This window comes from Rhinopithecus roxellana, chromosome 16, assembly GCF_007565055.1.
Source record: "Rhinopithecus roxellana isolate Shanxi Qingling chromosome 16, ASM756505v1, whole genome shotgun sequence".
NCBI lineage: Eukaryota > Metazoa > Chordata > Mammalia > Primates > Cercopithecidae > Rhinopithecus > Rhinopithecus roxellana.
Window position 1 is genome coordinate 79,298,222 of NC_044564.1, and position 17,162 is coordinate 79,315,383.

A 17,162-nucleotide genomic window follows, 5' to 3' on the forward strand; every position below is an offset into this window, starting at 1 on the left:
AGGATAAGCAGGAGCCTGCCATTGCCGGCAGATTGTCAAGGGATATGACCCAGGGGGTGGGCAACAAAATGAACACCTGACTCTTGGCTGGAGCTTCTCTCTTAATTCATCGCTGCTCTCCAGTCCTGATGACCTGGGCTGGATGATGTAGAAACACCAAAAGCCTATCGCGGCTTTTGAATAATGGCTATTTCTTTTCCTGAGAAAAAACTAACAACTCTGACTTGTGTCTCTGTGAAGACAAACGTTTTCATCACCAAAGGCCTGAACTAAGGATCAGTTAGACACATCACTAAGGAGATATTCACATAATAAAAGGACTCTTTGTCAAGTTTTCTTTAAATATTGAACTCTCAGAGAAATAAAAATGTTAGCCAAGTGACAAAAAATTTAACTGCCTCCCAATTTTGGGGAATACATCTGTTTTTTTAATATGAACTATGTGGCATCCATCAATTCATTTACACTTGCACTATAGTAATAGTTCACCATGTGTCTACTTTGTACTGAATGTTATGCTGGGTGCTGCATCCTGCAGCAGAAAGAAGATGGAACTGGCTTTGTGCAGGCCACTTGTGCTATGCCTGTGAAATGCCTTCTAAAGTGCTATTAGGAACTCCTTCCTGACTCTAGCTGTCAAGGCCAAGCAACGCCAATCTCATCCCATGAATGTCTACCTTTCCTTCCATTTGTTCCACAAGATGTAGCAAAAGATGAAGGGAACATGGATGGTCAACTCCACAGCAAAATGCTTGAGATAATTATGGACTTTTGATCCTTAGTTCTTTCCCTTCTAACCTTGATTTACCTGATGAATCTATTGTATCACACTGAGGCTATGATACTGAGGGAACTAATGTTTAAAGCTTACTGCTCTATGTCCTAGCATTGTGTCGGGGCTTCACATGTAGCTTATTATTTTACATTCTTAACAATCCCATGAAGCAGGTACCTGAATATGCATTTTACAGATGAGAAGACAGGCTCAGAGAGACTAAAAATATGCTAGTAAAAGTCATCATCAGGATTCAAACTCAGGTCTAACAGAAACTAATACTTCTGTTCCTTTTAACTACTCCATCCCCTTCCCAAACTAGCTGTTCTTCCCAGAGCATCCCACTTATTAAGGGGAAAATATGATTATGTGAAAGAAAATATGGATAGAATTATTCATTAAAATAGGAAATTAGCATGAAGTTTTTTTTAAGATATAACACCCAAAAGGTCCTGTCTGCAGAGACCTTTGCAGATAACACACGTCCTTATGCCTACAAAGGTTTGTTGAAGGAAAAGCTTGTGAATCACTTTCCACACATGGGGGTGTAAGGCAGGCTAATAATTTGGCCTTCTGGCAAAATGACATTATATAAGTATCTGTATACTCTCTATCTAGAGGGGAGGCAGAGCACTGGTGGGGAGGGCAGAAAGAAGCCCCCTGGTGTCGGGGCCCTGCCAATACACCCCTTAAAGCTTGGCACTTAGACAGCATGCCTCTCCAAGCTCTACTGACCTCCACAGTGCAGGCTTCGTTGACTAAGGAAGGATGCCATGGCTAAAAATGACCAATGACCAGTGGAATAAAAGCAGCAGATGCCCCCATCCCCACCTCATCCCCATCCTATTATGGCCTTTGTTTATAATCTCTGGCTTCCACTGAATATCACATGTCCCATTTCCCTTCCCAGCTGGTGCTGAGATGTAACAACTTGTCACCTGAGATACAGCCCATTAAAATTACATAGCACAGGTAACGGAGAATCCAGTGCAGGTCAGGACAGCAGGTAATTAGCCGTAACTTACAGAGCAGTCTTCAGGCGCTCTAAGGGCCTCCTTCCTTTACTCCCCTTCGTTTCTACTTCTTTGCATTCTGGAGGCCCTTTACAGAGGTATCTCTTGGGATTTGTTCAGCAGGGGTGGTTATTTGACACTGTTCTCATTAATTCAGCCACCAAGTCATTGCAGTACTGGGTTCACAAAGTTGTGGTGGGGAACTGTGACCATCATAATAGACCATCAATTCTCCAGCAGTCAGTGGGGTGCAGGGAGTGGATTCAGCTGTCTCTGCATGTTTTCTACAAATAGACAACTGAATAAACTTGGGTAGCATCAGAATCTAGAGGAGGCAAGTTCTTAAAGGGAACAGAATCTTAGATTTCCTACCAGTAAGGGCCCAGTAAAGTTTGCATCAGGTGCAGGGCCCTGGCTGTTTTCAAGTCCCCCACTGTGGTGGTTTTGTCTCAAGGCATTCCTTAGAGAGGATTTAACATGTATTGCAACAGGCAGGGCAAGCCAAGAGTGATGTTGAGTCTGGGGTAAGAACACCACAGACATGAGATGTTGAAGTCATTGAGAGCGTGGGTTTTGGAGTTGGGACACCTTGGGTCTGAAACTGAGTTCTGCCTGTGTGACCCTGGGCAAGTTACTTAATCCTTTTGAGTCTTAGTTTTCTCATCTGTGAAATGGAAATTATACTACCTGCCTTACAGGGTTATTTTACAGATTAAATGACATAATGCAGGTGTATTAGTCTGTTTTCATTCTGCTGATAAAGACATCCCCAAGAGTGGGTAACTTATAAAGAAAAAGAGGTTTAATGGACTCACTAGGGTGAGGAGGCTGGGGAGGCCTCACAATCATGGTAGAAAGCAAAAGGCACATCTTCCATGGCAGCAGACAAGGGAGAATGAGAACCAAGTGAAAGGGGTTTCCCTTGTAAAACCATCAGGTCTTGTGAGACTCATTCACTACCCATGAGAACAGTATGGGGGAAACTGACCCTGTGATTCAATTATCTCCCACTGGGTCCCTCCCACAATGCGTGGGAATTATGGGAGCTACAATTCAAGATGAGATTTGGGGTGGGACACAGCCAAACATGTCAGCAGATAAAGTGTTTAAGGTAGCAAACATTCAGAAAATGGCAGCTTTATTGGTATGCCTTCTTAACTGGTAAATTCTTAGGGAGCCAGTTTACTAGATCCCACAGGTGAATTGTGTTTCCAGAATCTTGGAAAAACTTGCCAGTGCATTAGGGTATTATGGGGCTCCATTATTGCAGTGAGTAGTCTGCAAACACTTTTCCCATCCTCTTGAAGGATCAAATCTAGGTAACCTTGCCCAACATTATTTTCATGAGTAGCTTATCCCAGCTGTGACTAATAGGCTATATCCCCAATTCTCCTGGGGAGATGTGACTAATAGGCTATCTCCCCAGTTCTCCTGGGTAGGAACGGGTTGTTCCTACCTTCTGCTGAGGTTAGCTGGTTTGACACTGGACATGAGCAGGTTTACTATTCAGTCTCCTGGAAATCAAGTGAGAAGACACTTCCTAGTAGATGTCTCTCTAGAGTTAGATGCTCATCTGTGAAGCCAGGAGCCTAAAGAAATATTGGAATTTTCCAAAGACTCTGAGAGATGTCAACCTGAAGTATTTATAATCCTCATCACAGAGTGATTCAGCAATGAAGACTGATGATTTTTAAAAATCTTGTTGAGTCTTTTAAAGCCTATTTTATTTTCCTGAGGATATGGTTCAAAAATTGTCTAACAGTCTCCAAGAGTTTTGGTTGGCAGCTAAAAGGAAATGTATACTGAGAGAGATACAACTAACATGTATTTTTCAGCAACTCTTATGTCTCAGGCTCTGGGATGGTTGTTTTTATTCATACTGCCTCGTTTAATCCTTATAACAGTCCTGTGGAGGTCAGAATTATAACCCTTAGTTTACAAATGAATGGAAACTTAGAGGTAAAGTCACATAGCAGCTTCTAAGTGACAGAGCTAATTGATTAAACCCAAGTCTATCTACAAGTCCAGTACTAGTGCCACCATACTGTAAATATATTTCATTGATGACTATTCTGTCTAGGCAGCATTATAAAGATTTCTATCAAAATAAAAAACATGTGAGAGACATACAATAGAAAATAAAAACTTGGCTGGGAGCTGTTGCTTACGTCTGTAATCCCAGCACTTTGGGAGGTCAAGGTGGGCGGATCACCTGAGGTCAGGAGTTCGAGACCAGCCTGGCCAAGATGGCGAAACCCCATCTCTACTAAAAAAATATAAAAATCAACAGGGCATGATGGCAGGTGCCTATAAGCCCAGCTACTCAGCGGGCTGAGACAGGAGAATCACTTGAACCTGGGAGGCGGAGGTTGCAGTGAGCCGAGATCGTGCCATTGCACTCCGGCCTGGGCAACAGAGCGAGACTCTGTCTCAAAAATTAAAACAAACAAACAAACAAAAAACTTAAAATGTAAAGGCTAATCATAAACTCAACTCCCCAACATCCCATGTCTGAGAAGATTATCCCTATGGTTGACACGTTTTTATATTCTCAGATCCCTTGCCAGCATGTGAGGGAGGATGAGACTCAGCTGTAGTCTCATGGGAAAGGTTGCCAAAGGGATGCAACTATTTCCACAATGCACTTGACCACTGAACAGACTACTCATTTTAGAAATATGTACAGAGTCAATTTAGAGCAAATAGACATTCTGGACATTATATAAACTGCTTGAGAACAGAGGCTCTGTCTGCTTTGCTCTCTCTTGGAACCTAAAATAGGTGCTCAGCAAACACTCATTGAAAGAATAAATTAATAAAAAATGGCATTACCAGGGAGTTATGGGCCAGCAGAGGGTTTTCATGAAGCTAAGTCATCTGCTGCCCAGTCTTAGAATGGAACACGGGACTATTTACGGTACCTGGACACAGCCCTCAGGCATTTTAGTGATAATTAAAAAATAATAATAGTCAGAAAAAGAATCCTTTATCTAAAAGTTCTAGCCAAAAAAACAAAAACAAAACAGGTCTTATGAAATTTTCTCCATCCTAAACAACCTCCTAAAACCATTCATTGAAAAGCCTTTATCATGTGAAGGGGAATCTGTGAAATAATAATACATGCTATGAATGGTAGCATAGGACAATGGCATAGATTTCTGGCCAGATACTCATGAGCTCAAACCCTGCCTCCTAACTATGTATTAGCTGTACAACCTAGGGAAAGCCCTTCAGCTTGTTTAAATGTCAGCATCTTCACTGGTAAAATGGGATATTAACTTCATTTTTACTTTACTGGGTTGTAAGAATTAAGAAACATTAACAGTAGCAGACACAGAGCCTGGTATTTAGGAGGCTCAATAGATGTGAATTCCCTCCCTCAGTTCCCTCCCTTGCTTTCCTTGTTCTTTCCTGCCCTGACACCCACTTATTCTAAAACCCCAGAGGTAAGTGAGATCATGTAATTGTTTTATACATGTTCTTATTTCTTCTTTTCAAAGACTTTTAAAAAACCCATGAGTTGGAGGACCTCTAAGTTTGCTACTGGCTTTTTTCTATCAGGTCTAAAATATTAAATCCTATTATAAAACAGAAAACCGGGGAAGCTGGGGGCTGGACCATAAAAATTACTGTAATTAGTCAGGCAATATAATTTTTTAAGTCATGGCTTTCTATTTTACTGTCTTGGCTGTGATCTCTAAAAATGGTTAAAGAAATATAATTGAAAAGGAGGTGGCCCTTGCTTCAGAAGTTACTGCTGTTTTAAGGGCTTTCACAGGAACATCTGTTGGATTTTTAACAAAAGAAGCCAGAAAGTTTCAAGAGAGAGTAAGGGAAACTATGGTTTACAAGGTATCCACATCTGTTTGGTATTCTGCCATCTGAGAAAGTTCGACTTCTGAAATAGCACGGGTCGCCTAGTTAAGCTTGAATCTAGGAACAGATGAAAGCTTTCTTTCCTCAGTGTTTCAGTGGTAGAGATCAACAGCTGTTTATATCCTTTAATATCTAACTAAGGATGAAGCTTTCACATCTGTCAGTATTTTCCGGTTCTATTTCCTTGGATCACAGTGGGGAGGAGATGAAGTTTGAACCCCTCCCAATTCCCAAGCAGAAACACAGAAATATGCCCAGTATTCAAAGCTGTAATTCTAAGCAGAACTCTCCATTTCTCATTCACCCAGGGTCCTGTTTGCTTAGAATTCTTCTTTTGCTTTACCCTGACAGACATCTTGATTATTTCCACGATAATGACTCATGACAGCACGAAGATCAAAAAGAAGAAAAGTAGGGGAATCAGGGGGAGGAAAAAGAGGAGGAAATGGAGTGTAACAGAGAAAGTGGCTCCTAATAATAAGTTCTTCCAAAAGACCACAACAATAGCATCTGAGGGCAAATCACAGACGTGAGCAGGAGGTTGAAGACCCTCATAGTGAAGGTGGATGGTGAAGGTTTGTACTGACCCTAACATTTCACCTTGGAAAAGTTAAACAGAGAAAATGGAACCCTATGGAAGCAAGGTGCAGGAAATATCCAGGAATGAAAACAAAAGGATTCAGAAACATTTGTTTAACTTTGCTCTGATGACCAGAATCATATATGTGTTGGGCCTTTATAAAGATAATTTTTCCATCCATCCATCCATCCATCCATCCATCCATCCATCCATCCATCCAATAACTTAAAAGTTACCAGGACTAGACTTAGTGGGGGATAGTCAGATGAATTAGACATATTGCATAATTTAAAGAGCTAGCATTCTAATGGATGAAAGCCTTCACAGAGGACATGGTATCTGAGCTGAACCTCAAAGGATACATGAGAATTCACTAGACAGAGAAGTGAGTGATTATGGAAGAAGAAAAAAACATGAATAAAACCAGAGTGGTAAGAAACAGACCATTTCTGGGGGAATGAAAAATTCTGAGTGGTTACAATAAATAGAGGATGCTTATTAAAAGTGCAGGTTCATAAAGAACTCAAATAACTCAAATGTAAGAAAACAAATAACTCAATTTAAAAATGGGCAAAGGATCTGAGATATTTCTCAAAAGAAGACATACAAATGACTAACAGGTATATGAATGAATAAAGAAAATACGGTATATATACGCAATAGAATACTAATCAGCCTTAAAAAACAAGGAAATCCTGTCATTTGTGACATAAATGAACCTGGAGAACATATGTTAAGTGAAATAAGCCTGGCACAGAATAACAAATACTGCACAGTTTCTCTTATATGTGGAATCTAAAAAAGTTGATCTCATAGAAGTAGAGAGTTAGAATGGTGATTACCAGAGGCTGGAGGTATTGAGAGGGCGTTGGGGAGATGTTGGTCAAAAAATACAAAACTTCAGTTAGATAGAAAGCATAAACTCAAGAGATAAATTATACAATGTGGTGACTACAGTTTTCTTTTTTAAAAAGTGTAGGCTTTTAGGTCTCACCTAAGAGATTCTGATTTAGTTGTTAAGGGGGAAGAGAGGATCAAGGAATTTGTGTTTTGAACAGAAGGCCCAAATAATTCTGATATAAACAAAAGTTTGACAACTGCAATATATACAGCTTAACATTTTCCAAAAGATACTAATGGTCTTTCATTAATTGAAAAAAAAGGTACCAGTGTCAAATTAGGAACCACCACATACTCTTCTTTTCTTGGAAATTCATAATGCACATTGGCATATTAAAAGTCCTGTGGTAAAGAAATCAATTTCACTCAGCATTTCCCAAACTTATTTTTCCTTGGGGGAAGAAATCTTTAAGATCTCTCAAAATACAAGTATGCAATGGAGGATATTTGGGGTAGAGCTGAAACAGAGGATTCTGACCAGGTAAGCATGTTCCCTAAGCATACTGAATGACTAAGAAAATGTCTAGAAAAATAAAGCGAAGTCAATTACTCTGGGGGATATAGAGGCATCCATTAATTTCTTCCAAGCAAAGCCTAAAACCACCTATGATGTCCTGTTTTGCAGCCAGACAGCCAGAAACTTCCTCTCTCTCAAGTAACACACCATGGCTTTGTACTATGATTTCTGGTCAGCAATTCTATGGGGTAGCCACAATTGCAGAGAGAACAGGAGTATGCAGAATTCAAAGCATACAGGTGCAGACACAAGGGAAAGGACACAGAGGAGGTATCCTTGCCTACATTTATTTATCTTTATTGCTATTACACGTTCAGCACAGAGCATTGACAGTTGCTAGTAAGGCTTTTGGAAAAGAAAAAATCCTTCCAGCTCCAAAAGTAGCCTATGACAGTCAATGAAAAGAGCAAAAGACATGAACCTAAGAAATTTCCACCACTCTGAGGTGCTTAATATTATGCCCAGGGGAGTTTTTGAAACCTGCCTTCTTCCTCCTATGCTGTGAACTGGGAGATTTGCCCTGCCATACAACCTACCTCCTTCCTGTTAAGAAGGGGTAGGAGAGAGAGAAGCATGAGGGAACTGGACAAGTCAAAGCAACACCAGGATCCTCACAAATTGGTTTGTGTGCTGAATATTTCAAGATGTACATACTGCATCAATCAATTTATACACTTTTTTTCTGGTATAAACTTAATTACTTCCATACACCTCCTTCTCAACTTTCTATATGCTGTGTGGGGGCACATCCTACCCCAATCTAGAGGTGATTTCAATGGTGTGTTTTTTGTACTCCAACCATCTCAGGGCTTTTAAATCACACTTTCCAATAGCACGAGTATTTTTTCAATCATTCCACAAATATTTCCTGAGTGTCTACAAGGTTGCAGGGCATTATGCTAGGCACTAGAGCTACAACAGCACAAATAGGAGATTGCAGATTCCTATTGAGCCTACAGCATAAAACACTGAATTCTAAATTCAGTCTGAAAGTGCATGGAAAAATCTAACGACCAGCATCATAAAGAAATGTAAGAGACAGAAAAGACTGACTGGTCTTTCCTTTTGAATTGTTTTAGCCCGTAGCACAAAGCAAACAAAATAAATTGCATTTCAAGTGTCGAAGTATATCCAGAAGTTATGCAAGGGTTAAAGTAAACAGCACAGCCTGGAATTAACAACCTAGGATTAGAAGAGGGAGGAGAATTCCAGGATCTCTTTTTCCCCGGAATTTGAACCCCAGTTTGTTTGATCCCCAAACAAATCTATGAATTCTCACACTGGGATTTCTTAATCCTGAGTTATAAATACCAGTAACTGCATCAGAGTCCATCAGAGTAACTTTAGTCAATTAACCAAAAAATAATAATCTTATCAAGATAACTGAGTCTGACATCTAGTCCTAAGAAAGTCAACACAATCACATCTGACATTTCACCAAGTCAGTGTTCCCCAGCATGTGGTATGTGTACCACTGGAGTCCACAAAATAAATGTAAGTGGTCCACAAATTTTTTTTTTTTTTCATTTCAATGAGGCTCTTATATATCACTCACTACAGGTACGTGAGTGATGGAATTAACGCATAGGTGCTACCTAGCATTCAAAGGCAGTCTGCAAATTTTCATAGTGAGGGTTGTGAGGGTGACAAAAAACTAAGAGCTGGTAATGAACTTACCCACGCATGTTGGAAATATTTCCTCGTTGTTGATCTGAACCTCAATCCAATCCATAAGAAGGTTCATGTACTGGGGAGCTGGCAGCGCTGTTGGCTTCTTATACTTGAGGTCATCCTGCCACCGATACTCATATTTGGGGCCCCCTGACATCACAGGGCAGGTCCGCTCGGTGCAGAACTCACAGATGGTGCCATAGATGAGGTTGATCCGATTGAAGAAGTCCACCACATGTACCGCCACCCAATCATTCTGGTCCTCCCCACTGGGTAGCTGCACAGCTGCCTTCAGGTCCACACCCGAGTTGAGGGATGCCTGAGCCCGTTTGTGCAGCTCAAACCTCTGTGTGCCAGGTTCAAATTTCCTCTTGGGCCGGAAGGTCTTGTCCTTGTTGAATACCTGCTTCAGGGCTATGGACATGGTCTTCTCTTTCGCTTCCTTTCTTTTGCAGGAAGCAAAAAGGCACCTGGAACTTTTTAGGGAGAGATCACAGCCCAACAGCGTTTTCCACTGCCAGCACTCAGGCCCCAGTCTCACAGCCTGTAGGTTTTAAGCTCTTTTAAACAGCCCCTTCCATCTTCCTCTTGAATGATTTCCAAGGGAACCTCATGTTCTTTCCTAAAGGTAGAATAGAAAAAGGGAACACATGAGTGCCCAGTTTGCCTTTAAAAAACGAGTCTTCAACCTGATTTCTACCTTGTGTTCTTGGCTGTGCCCACTCTCCATCCAGGTATATGGATATGGTGGTTAAGCCACTGCCCTGTGACTCTGTACTGTTGATGCAAACCATGCAAATAACTAAAGAAGAAAAGGCATCACACTCATTTTGTTTATGGCCTTGTCAAATCTCTACTGGCTCTTCTTTGTGTGATCATAGGCTTAGTGGACCTTTCCAAGGTGTTAAGGATGAACATGTTGATCAGTGGCCTGATCCTATCCCACATGTGCTAGTTTTTAGAGACCCACCCCCCAACAGCCCCTATTAAGTAGGCATGGGGACACTTCCCCCATCCTTCTAGATACAGATGATGGAAGAGGGGTGGCTATCACACCATGCTGGCTAATAAGAATGTCTCTCCTAGGAATTTGGAAAAAGGACTCAGTCTTGGTTGGGCATTAGTGATGTGGCATTGGGTGAGAAGTGGTGAAAACTGGTAGAATCTTGTTTGGACTGTGTGTAGTGCAGTTGAGAAAGCTGCTCTGCAGAGCCACGGAGGAACAGGAGAAAAAGGAGGAGGTGGAGAAAGTGGCTGCCGATACACACAGAAACAGAGACAAAAGCCTAAGTGAACACAGGGAGAGGAAGACAAGAGAAAAAGAGACAGTGAGAAGAACTAATCCCGATAATCTTCTAGAAACTGGTTCCAATTCCTTTTGAAGCCTAGCTGTGCTTCATGCCTTTTGCGATCCATTCACTTTTCCTGAATTAGTCAAAGCCCTTATTTTATTTCAGCTAACTTGAGTTGGTTCTGTTTCTTGCCAAACATTCCTAACTATGACAGTATTTGTCACCTTCCAATGTGCCATCCTTTATACCTTTCATCTCACATCTTAGACAGCACTTTGAGGCAGAACTGTCCAATAGAACTTTCTGTTTCCATGACAATGCAAATGTTCTATACCTATGGTGTCCAATATGGTACCCACTAGACACATGTGGCTATTGAGCATTTGAAATGTGGCCAATGTGACTAAGGAACAGAATTCCACATTTTATTTAATTTTAATGAATTTAAACTTAAAAAGGTGCTCACGGCTACCACATTGGATGGCACAGCTCTGATGTCTTCAATGCTCTCTTCACCACTAACTTGTTCATCCTCACAAAACTCTGCTGAGGTTTATAGTTTTATAATCGGTCTAATAGATTTATAGTGGGTATCATTCTTCCTGGGTCTCCAAAAGATACAATTACTTGCCTAACAAGATCCCATAGCTAGGGGGGCGTGCTGTTAGATTGAAATTCAGTTTGTTGACTCTTAGCAAATGCTTTCTCTACATGGCCATATATTCCAAAAAGTAATGGACTTCAACTTGTCTTTCCTACTGGTTTACAAACTTGTTTTACCCAGAGCTTCTATCCACATATTCCCCAAAGACTGCTGTATAGATTGGTTGGAGGTGAAGGCTATGTTCTGTGGCCTTGAAAAAGAGAGGAAATAACTGATCCACTCACAGGTCAAGCCCCAACAAAATAAGCCAACAGCTGTGGCCAGATTCAGAAGAGCCCAACACGGAATCTGTTAAAATGGGCTTGGAGCATGATCCCACTAAGTGCTTTCTCCCTGCCTGTAAGGGGTTCTGCCATTCCACACTCAAACAGGGCTTGATGATGCTTTTAACCTTAAATTATTGAGGCCAATATACCTAAGACATCCCGATTTCCCCTTATGAACTCTGCTCTTGGCTCAGAATTACTAGTGAAGCAGCCAAATGCCCTGCCTCCCACTCCTAGTCCCAAGGCCTCTGGCTCTGTGCCTGCTCACTTCCTCCCTTTTAATCCCACCCTCTTCCTAATAGATTTTCACTGAAATGCCATATCCGTAAGGTGGTATTTTTTTCCTATTCACAGGACATTGACCATTGACCCACCCCCCACCAAAGAGATCCATGTGGAAAAGCAGGTCACATGAACTTTCTGCCTGAGAGAGTCTGTGAAATCACACTTCTGGGTACCCTGGAATAGGACCTGTAAGGATATCAACACATAAACTCTGCAAAGTCTAGGGAAAGAATGGAGTGATCTCTTTTCCTGAAGAATACCTTCCTAAAGGCTTAGCTTGCCTGAAAACAGGCTAAAGAAACCTGAGGGTTTTAGAAGGAAATTTCCAAAATAAAAGGATGAGCTAGAGGTTGGAAACACAGAGAAAGGATGGTGAGGACTTGTTTTTTAAAAAATAGACAATAATCCTTCTATGTCTCAAATGCTTAATTGCTGACAGTAAAACGGTAACCACTGAACAGCTGCCCCCTCAAGTCTTGAAGAAATAAAACTTGCTCTTCTGTTATTCTGATAATGAGGGTACCATCAATGCCCACAGTCCTCAGAGCAACTTCCTTTCACAGCCATACATACCCTTGGTGCCACTAATCCTTCTGTTTTCTCTCAGCCAGGAGTGTCTACCTGCATGGAAAACATTGTGGAAACCTTCCTCCGTACCTGTGCCAGGCTCTTGTGGATGCCATCAACAAGCCCCTCTGACACCTCTGATGGGAGCATGCGAATAACACCGAATAATCACAGCAAATCCTCCTCATCACAAAGCCTTGCATGGACTAGCACTCGCAAATATTTAAATAAATATTAAAACGCTGTTGGAAATTTGGGAATTTTTCTTCCAAAGATACTCATATAACCAATTTGAAGATATGTCTTTTTTTTTTTTTTTTTTTTTTTTTTTTTGAGACAAGAAGATCCCTGGAACCTGGGAGGTCGAGTCTGCAGTGAGCCATGACCATGCCACTGCACTGTTGCCTAGGCTGGAGTGCAATGGCATGATCATGGCTCACTGCAGCCTCGCCCTCCCAGGTTCAAGTGATCTTCCTGTCTCAGTCTCCTGAATAGCTGGGACTGTAGGCACATGCCACAATGCCAGGCTAAGTATTTTATCATATATTTTGTAGAGGCAGGGTCTCACTTTGTTGCCTAGGCTGCTCTTGAACTCCTGTCCTCAGGCAATCCTCCTGCTTTGACCTGATAACAGTCTCTTGAACTGGAAGGACACTGATCCAAAACTTCAAATAGCTTTAAAGTCACTGTCTTTTTTTGCCACAACTTAACAGGCTTACCTGAGAAAGAAGGCATCTCTGGAGGATTCTTCCTCATCCAAGTCCCTTAATGCTGCATATTGACCACCATTTATGAAATCCTACTATGCACCAGATCCTTTATGTATATTGTTAACATTTCTAATCCTCACCACACCTTGTACGGTGGAAGTTTTTATGATCATTTTATATATTTAAAAAATTGAGGTTCAACTAGATAAAATAATTTGCCAGAAATCACAAAGTTGGTGGATGGTAAGGCTAAATGTTAAACCCTTAACTGTTTGGCACTGAAACATAAATGATTTGTTTCTCACTAAAGCAGTTTTAAAGTTTGATGAATATTTTTATGTTTTCAAAGCTCTGGCACATGTATGTTTCAAAGATCCTCACAACAAGACTAGAAAGGAAACTAGAACAGGTGGTATTATCTTCATTTTACAGGCAAGGAAACAGAAACTCAGATGTCCTCGTGCTTGATCCAAATTTGTAAATGATTCTGACATGGTCAGACATGAGGATGTCTCTTTAGGTGAAACTTTTGAACCTAAAATGAAGTTTTCTTAAGAAGAAGTAGGTTGATCAGGTAGGCCCCCCATGTTTAAAGACAATGGCAATCCAGCATGGATAATAATAGATTTACCATGCCACTGAATGACTGAACAAAGAGGCACCCATCTGTGTCTTTTCCTGAGTGTCAGATGCCATATTGGCACAGGAACCCGAGAGTTTTGAAATTAAAAAGGGAGCAGTAAATGCACCTAGACTTACTTTCCCAGCCCAAAGCCCCCTTGGGACCCCTGCCTGTAATTTATGCTGTGGGCTAATCGAACAGAGCAGTGCTCAGCCAATGTGAACTCGGGGAGCTTGTTAAAATGCAGGTTCTGATTAGACTGGTCTAACAATCTCCCAGGTGGTGCTGAATCTACTGGTCCATGGATGGCACTCAAAGCATCAAGGCCTGATCTAACTAAGGGAGCCTGTTAAAAATGTAGATGCTTAGGCTTCACCCCAAACCTGGTAGATCTAAGTGTGCATTTTAACAAAATCTCAAAAGTATATGAGCTGAGAAGTGCTGGGTTGGAGGGCTGCCTGGCTGATTGAGTAAAGGAATGAATAAACAAACTTCCATTTATTGTTTTGTCGACAGATTGTTTCATAAACAGTCTTCAGTTGAGTGTGGGTGTGTTTTAGGAAAAAAAAAAGAGAGATACTGTTTTGAATACAATCGCCTTGACAGATGGTGACAACCACCAGGTCTTTTGATCTGGACTGACTTGTATAGCCCAGCACCCAGCACCCAGGAGGTCTCCAGTGAATACATTTTCATAAATGCCAGGTGGAGGGCAGCTGCTGCTATTGCAGCCTCATGCAGAAAGGCTTCTTTGACTGAATAAACTGTAGCACTAGCAACAACACAGTGGTTATTTTCTGTCCTGTTTCAGACTCCAGGAAAAAAAAAAGTCATAAAGTTTGCATTCTAGGTAGAAACTGAAAGTAAATTTTATATTATGAACTGCACCCATGACAACGCTGGTTCTTAATAAATATTTGAAGCCAATGGTTCATTTGATCAATAAACATTTACTATAAGCTTTTCATGTGTCAGACACAGAGCTAGGCACTAAGGACACAGAGTTCATAAAAATGTGGTCCCTGTCTATCAAGAATTCACAATTTGGTATGTAGTTTTCAGGTTAGTTATTGACTTTTGCTTTTAATACTATAAAGTTCAATACACCAACATGCATACTGATGTGATTCCTTCAGAGTATTACTCAGATCAGGAGTGAAAAAGGACAATAAAGGGTGAGGTCTTTGGAAAAAGAAAAACAGAAATCTAAATAAATAGCACAAAACTGACAGAAGTTCCATGTGCTCTCCATATTTTCTGTCTAATAGATCAATTATAACAATAAAACATAGAGAATTCGGCTGGGCTGCAAGGGAATCTTGACAAGGTAGCTAAGCAACACTGGCAAGGAAAGTTCTAATTTTTCTTTTCCTATTGATGTCTTTTGCCTTATTAGTTGAGAAATCAAAGAGTCCTTTCCAGGGATAAGGAAGAAATAAAACAACTCTCCCAGTCACTCCTGAGAGATCCATCTTCTCTAGCCAGGCCCACCTCTAAGAGACCTTGGTGGTACAGAAGGGTGAGGGGGTTAGGAGAGGGACCGAAGGTGACACCAGTTGCAGGAAAAGCAGTTCAATATCTTATCTGTGGGGTGGAGGACTCCTTTTGGCAGGATCAGCTGGCAGGATGATTCATTTCCTATAGGAGGGCCGTAAGAGAAATGCCCCAGAAACACCCCACATGAAGGAAGTTTAGTGTCATCTTCATTGCCCAGCACAGAGCTGACTTAACTGAATGTTTGCTGAATGAATGAGTAAACGACAGTGAATGATGAACATTTTACATCACAGTGAAACCACAAAAGAGGAACCAAAGTGGATCTCCTGTCTTCAGTTATTTGGGGACTCTATGTCAACCTGTAAGCTCACTGCCAACTCACTGAGGCAGCTGGGATACCCTGAAGTAACATGTCTGCCTCCTGAAAGGACAAGACTTCAGCCCAACTTTTCTTTCTTTTTTTTTTTTTTTTTTTTTTGAGGCAGAGTCTCACTCTGTCGCCCAGGCTGGAGTGCAGTGGCCGGATCTCAGCTCACTGCAAGCTCCGCCTCCCGGGTTTACGCCATTCTCCTGCCTCAGCCTCCGCAGTAGCTGGGACTACAGGCGCCCGCCTCGTCGCCCGGCTAGTTTTTGTATTTTTAGTAGAGACGGGGTTTCACCGTGTTAGCCAGGATGGTCTCGATCTCCTGACCTCGTGATCCGCCCGTCTCGGCCTCCCAAAGTGCTGGGATTACAGGCTTGAGCCACCGCGCCCGGCCCCAACTTTTCTTTCAAATGAGCTGCTCCATTCCTCTGTGTTATCTGAAATTCCACCTCTTCGGAATCAAAGAATGACTAGTCTGATTTCTCATTTTCCCACTATATTGTTCTCTTTATAGCTGGAATAGTCCTTGGAATCATCCTCCACTTCCCAAATATTGAATTAAAGTAGATTGAGTTTTTATTTTAGAGGGGTGTATGTATGTGTGTATCATAAAATGAACATCATCTGACCTTTCTAGGCTCCAATAAAGGATGTGCCTAAGATGAAATTCCATCAACCCTTATGCACTGTTTACCCCTGCCTACTTAGTAGGTGCCTTCTTTGCCCACAAGACAACCCCAGAATGGAAGAGATTCCTGCCTGAGAAGAGCTTTTCTATTTTTTTCCCCAATGAATTCAACTCCTCAACTTTGAGCTGTCATATCACTGCATTTTGTTACATTAGTTAGGAGAAACATTGCTGCCTCATTTTAATCTTCAAAGATATGCATGGTTTCAGAGCTTAGAATGCTCATGTTATTTCTGAACACAAATGAAGTCAGTACAAATAGGTGTAACCCTACAGAAGTCTGTCACAGGACTATTACTCCTCCTAATCTTCTAGCTCTTCAATGGTCGTTTGAATTGCATTCTTGCTGTTTCACAGGCTCATTCTTTTGGTCATCAGTGCAGACATTCTAGTATCAAATGTATAAGTTAAAATTCCAAAAATGAAAGCATTACCTGCAACCTTATATACTGCAGCAGCAGCAACAGCTACAATAGATCAATGCACAGGTGTTTTCAGCAAAAAGCTATAATGATTTACCATCATTCAGAAGAGGAAAGTTAGTGGTGAGAAAGAATGGAAAGAGTAAAAGAAAAGAGTGGGATTTGTTTGGTATGGTTTGAAACATTACCTACTGATGGTCCATGGAAGAAAAGACAGAGTTTTAAAAAATGTTTTATGAAATAAAGAGAATAATGTTCCTTCTAGACACTGGTACCAACTAGCTTGGATTCCCAACAATGACAAAGATGAAGACTCTTTGGTCAAACCTTGGGCAGGGTTGATTCAATCTTACTGCAGTTTTAAAAATAAATAGTAAAGTAAAATTATTACAGGATAAAAGCTCAATTGACCCATTTAATCTTATAAAGATTATAAATCTTATAATGACGGCC

At 41.1% G+C, this 17,162-nt stretch overlaps 1 protein-coding gene across 3 annotated transcripts in view; it reads right to left on the bottom strand.

Moving 5' to 3' along the window:
• MOB3B (MOB kinase activator 3B) overlaps positions 1-17,162 on the bottom strand; it is a 206,080-nt gene that overhangs the window by 120,427 nt on the left and 68,491 nt on the right. For all 3 annotated transcript variants that reach the window (XM_010384450.2, XM_030920141.1, XM_030920140.1), the window contains exon 2: positions 9,339-9,954. In XM_010384450.2, coding sequence (XP_010382752.1) covers positions 9,339-9,756 — 418 coding nt within the window. In that variant the 5' untranslated portion in view covers positions 9,757-9,954. The remainder of the gene's footprint in view (positions 1-9,338; positions 9,955-17,162) is intronic.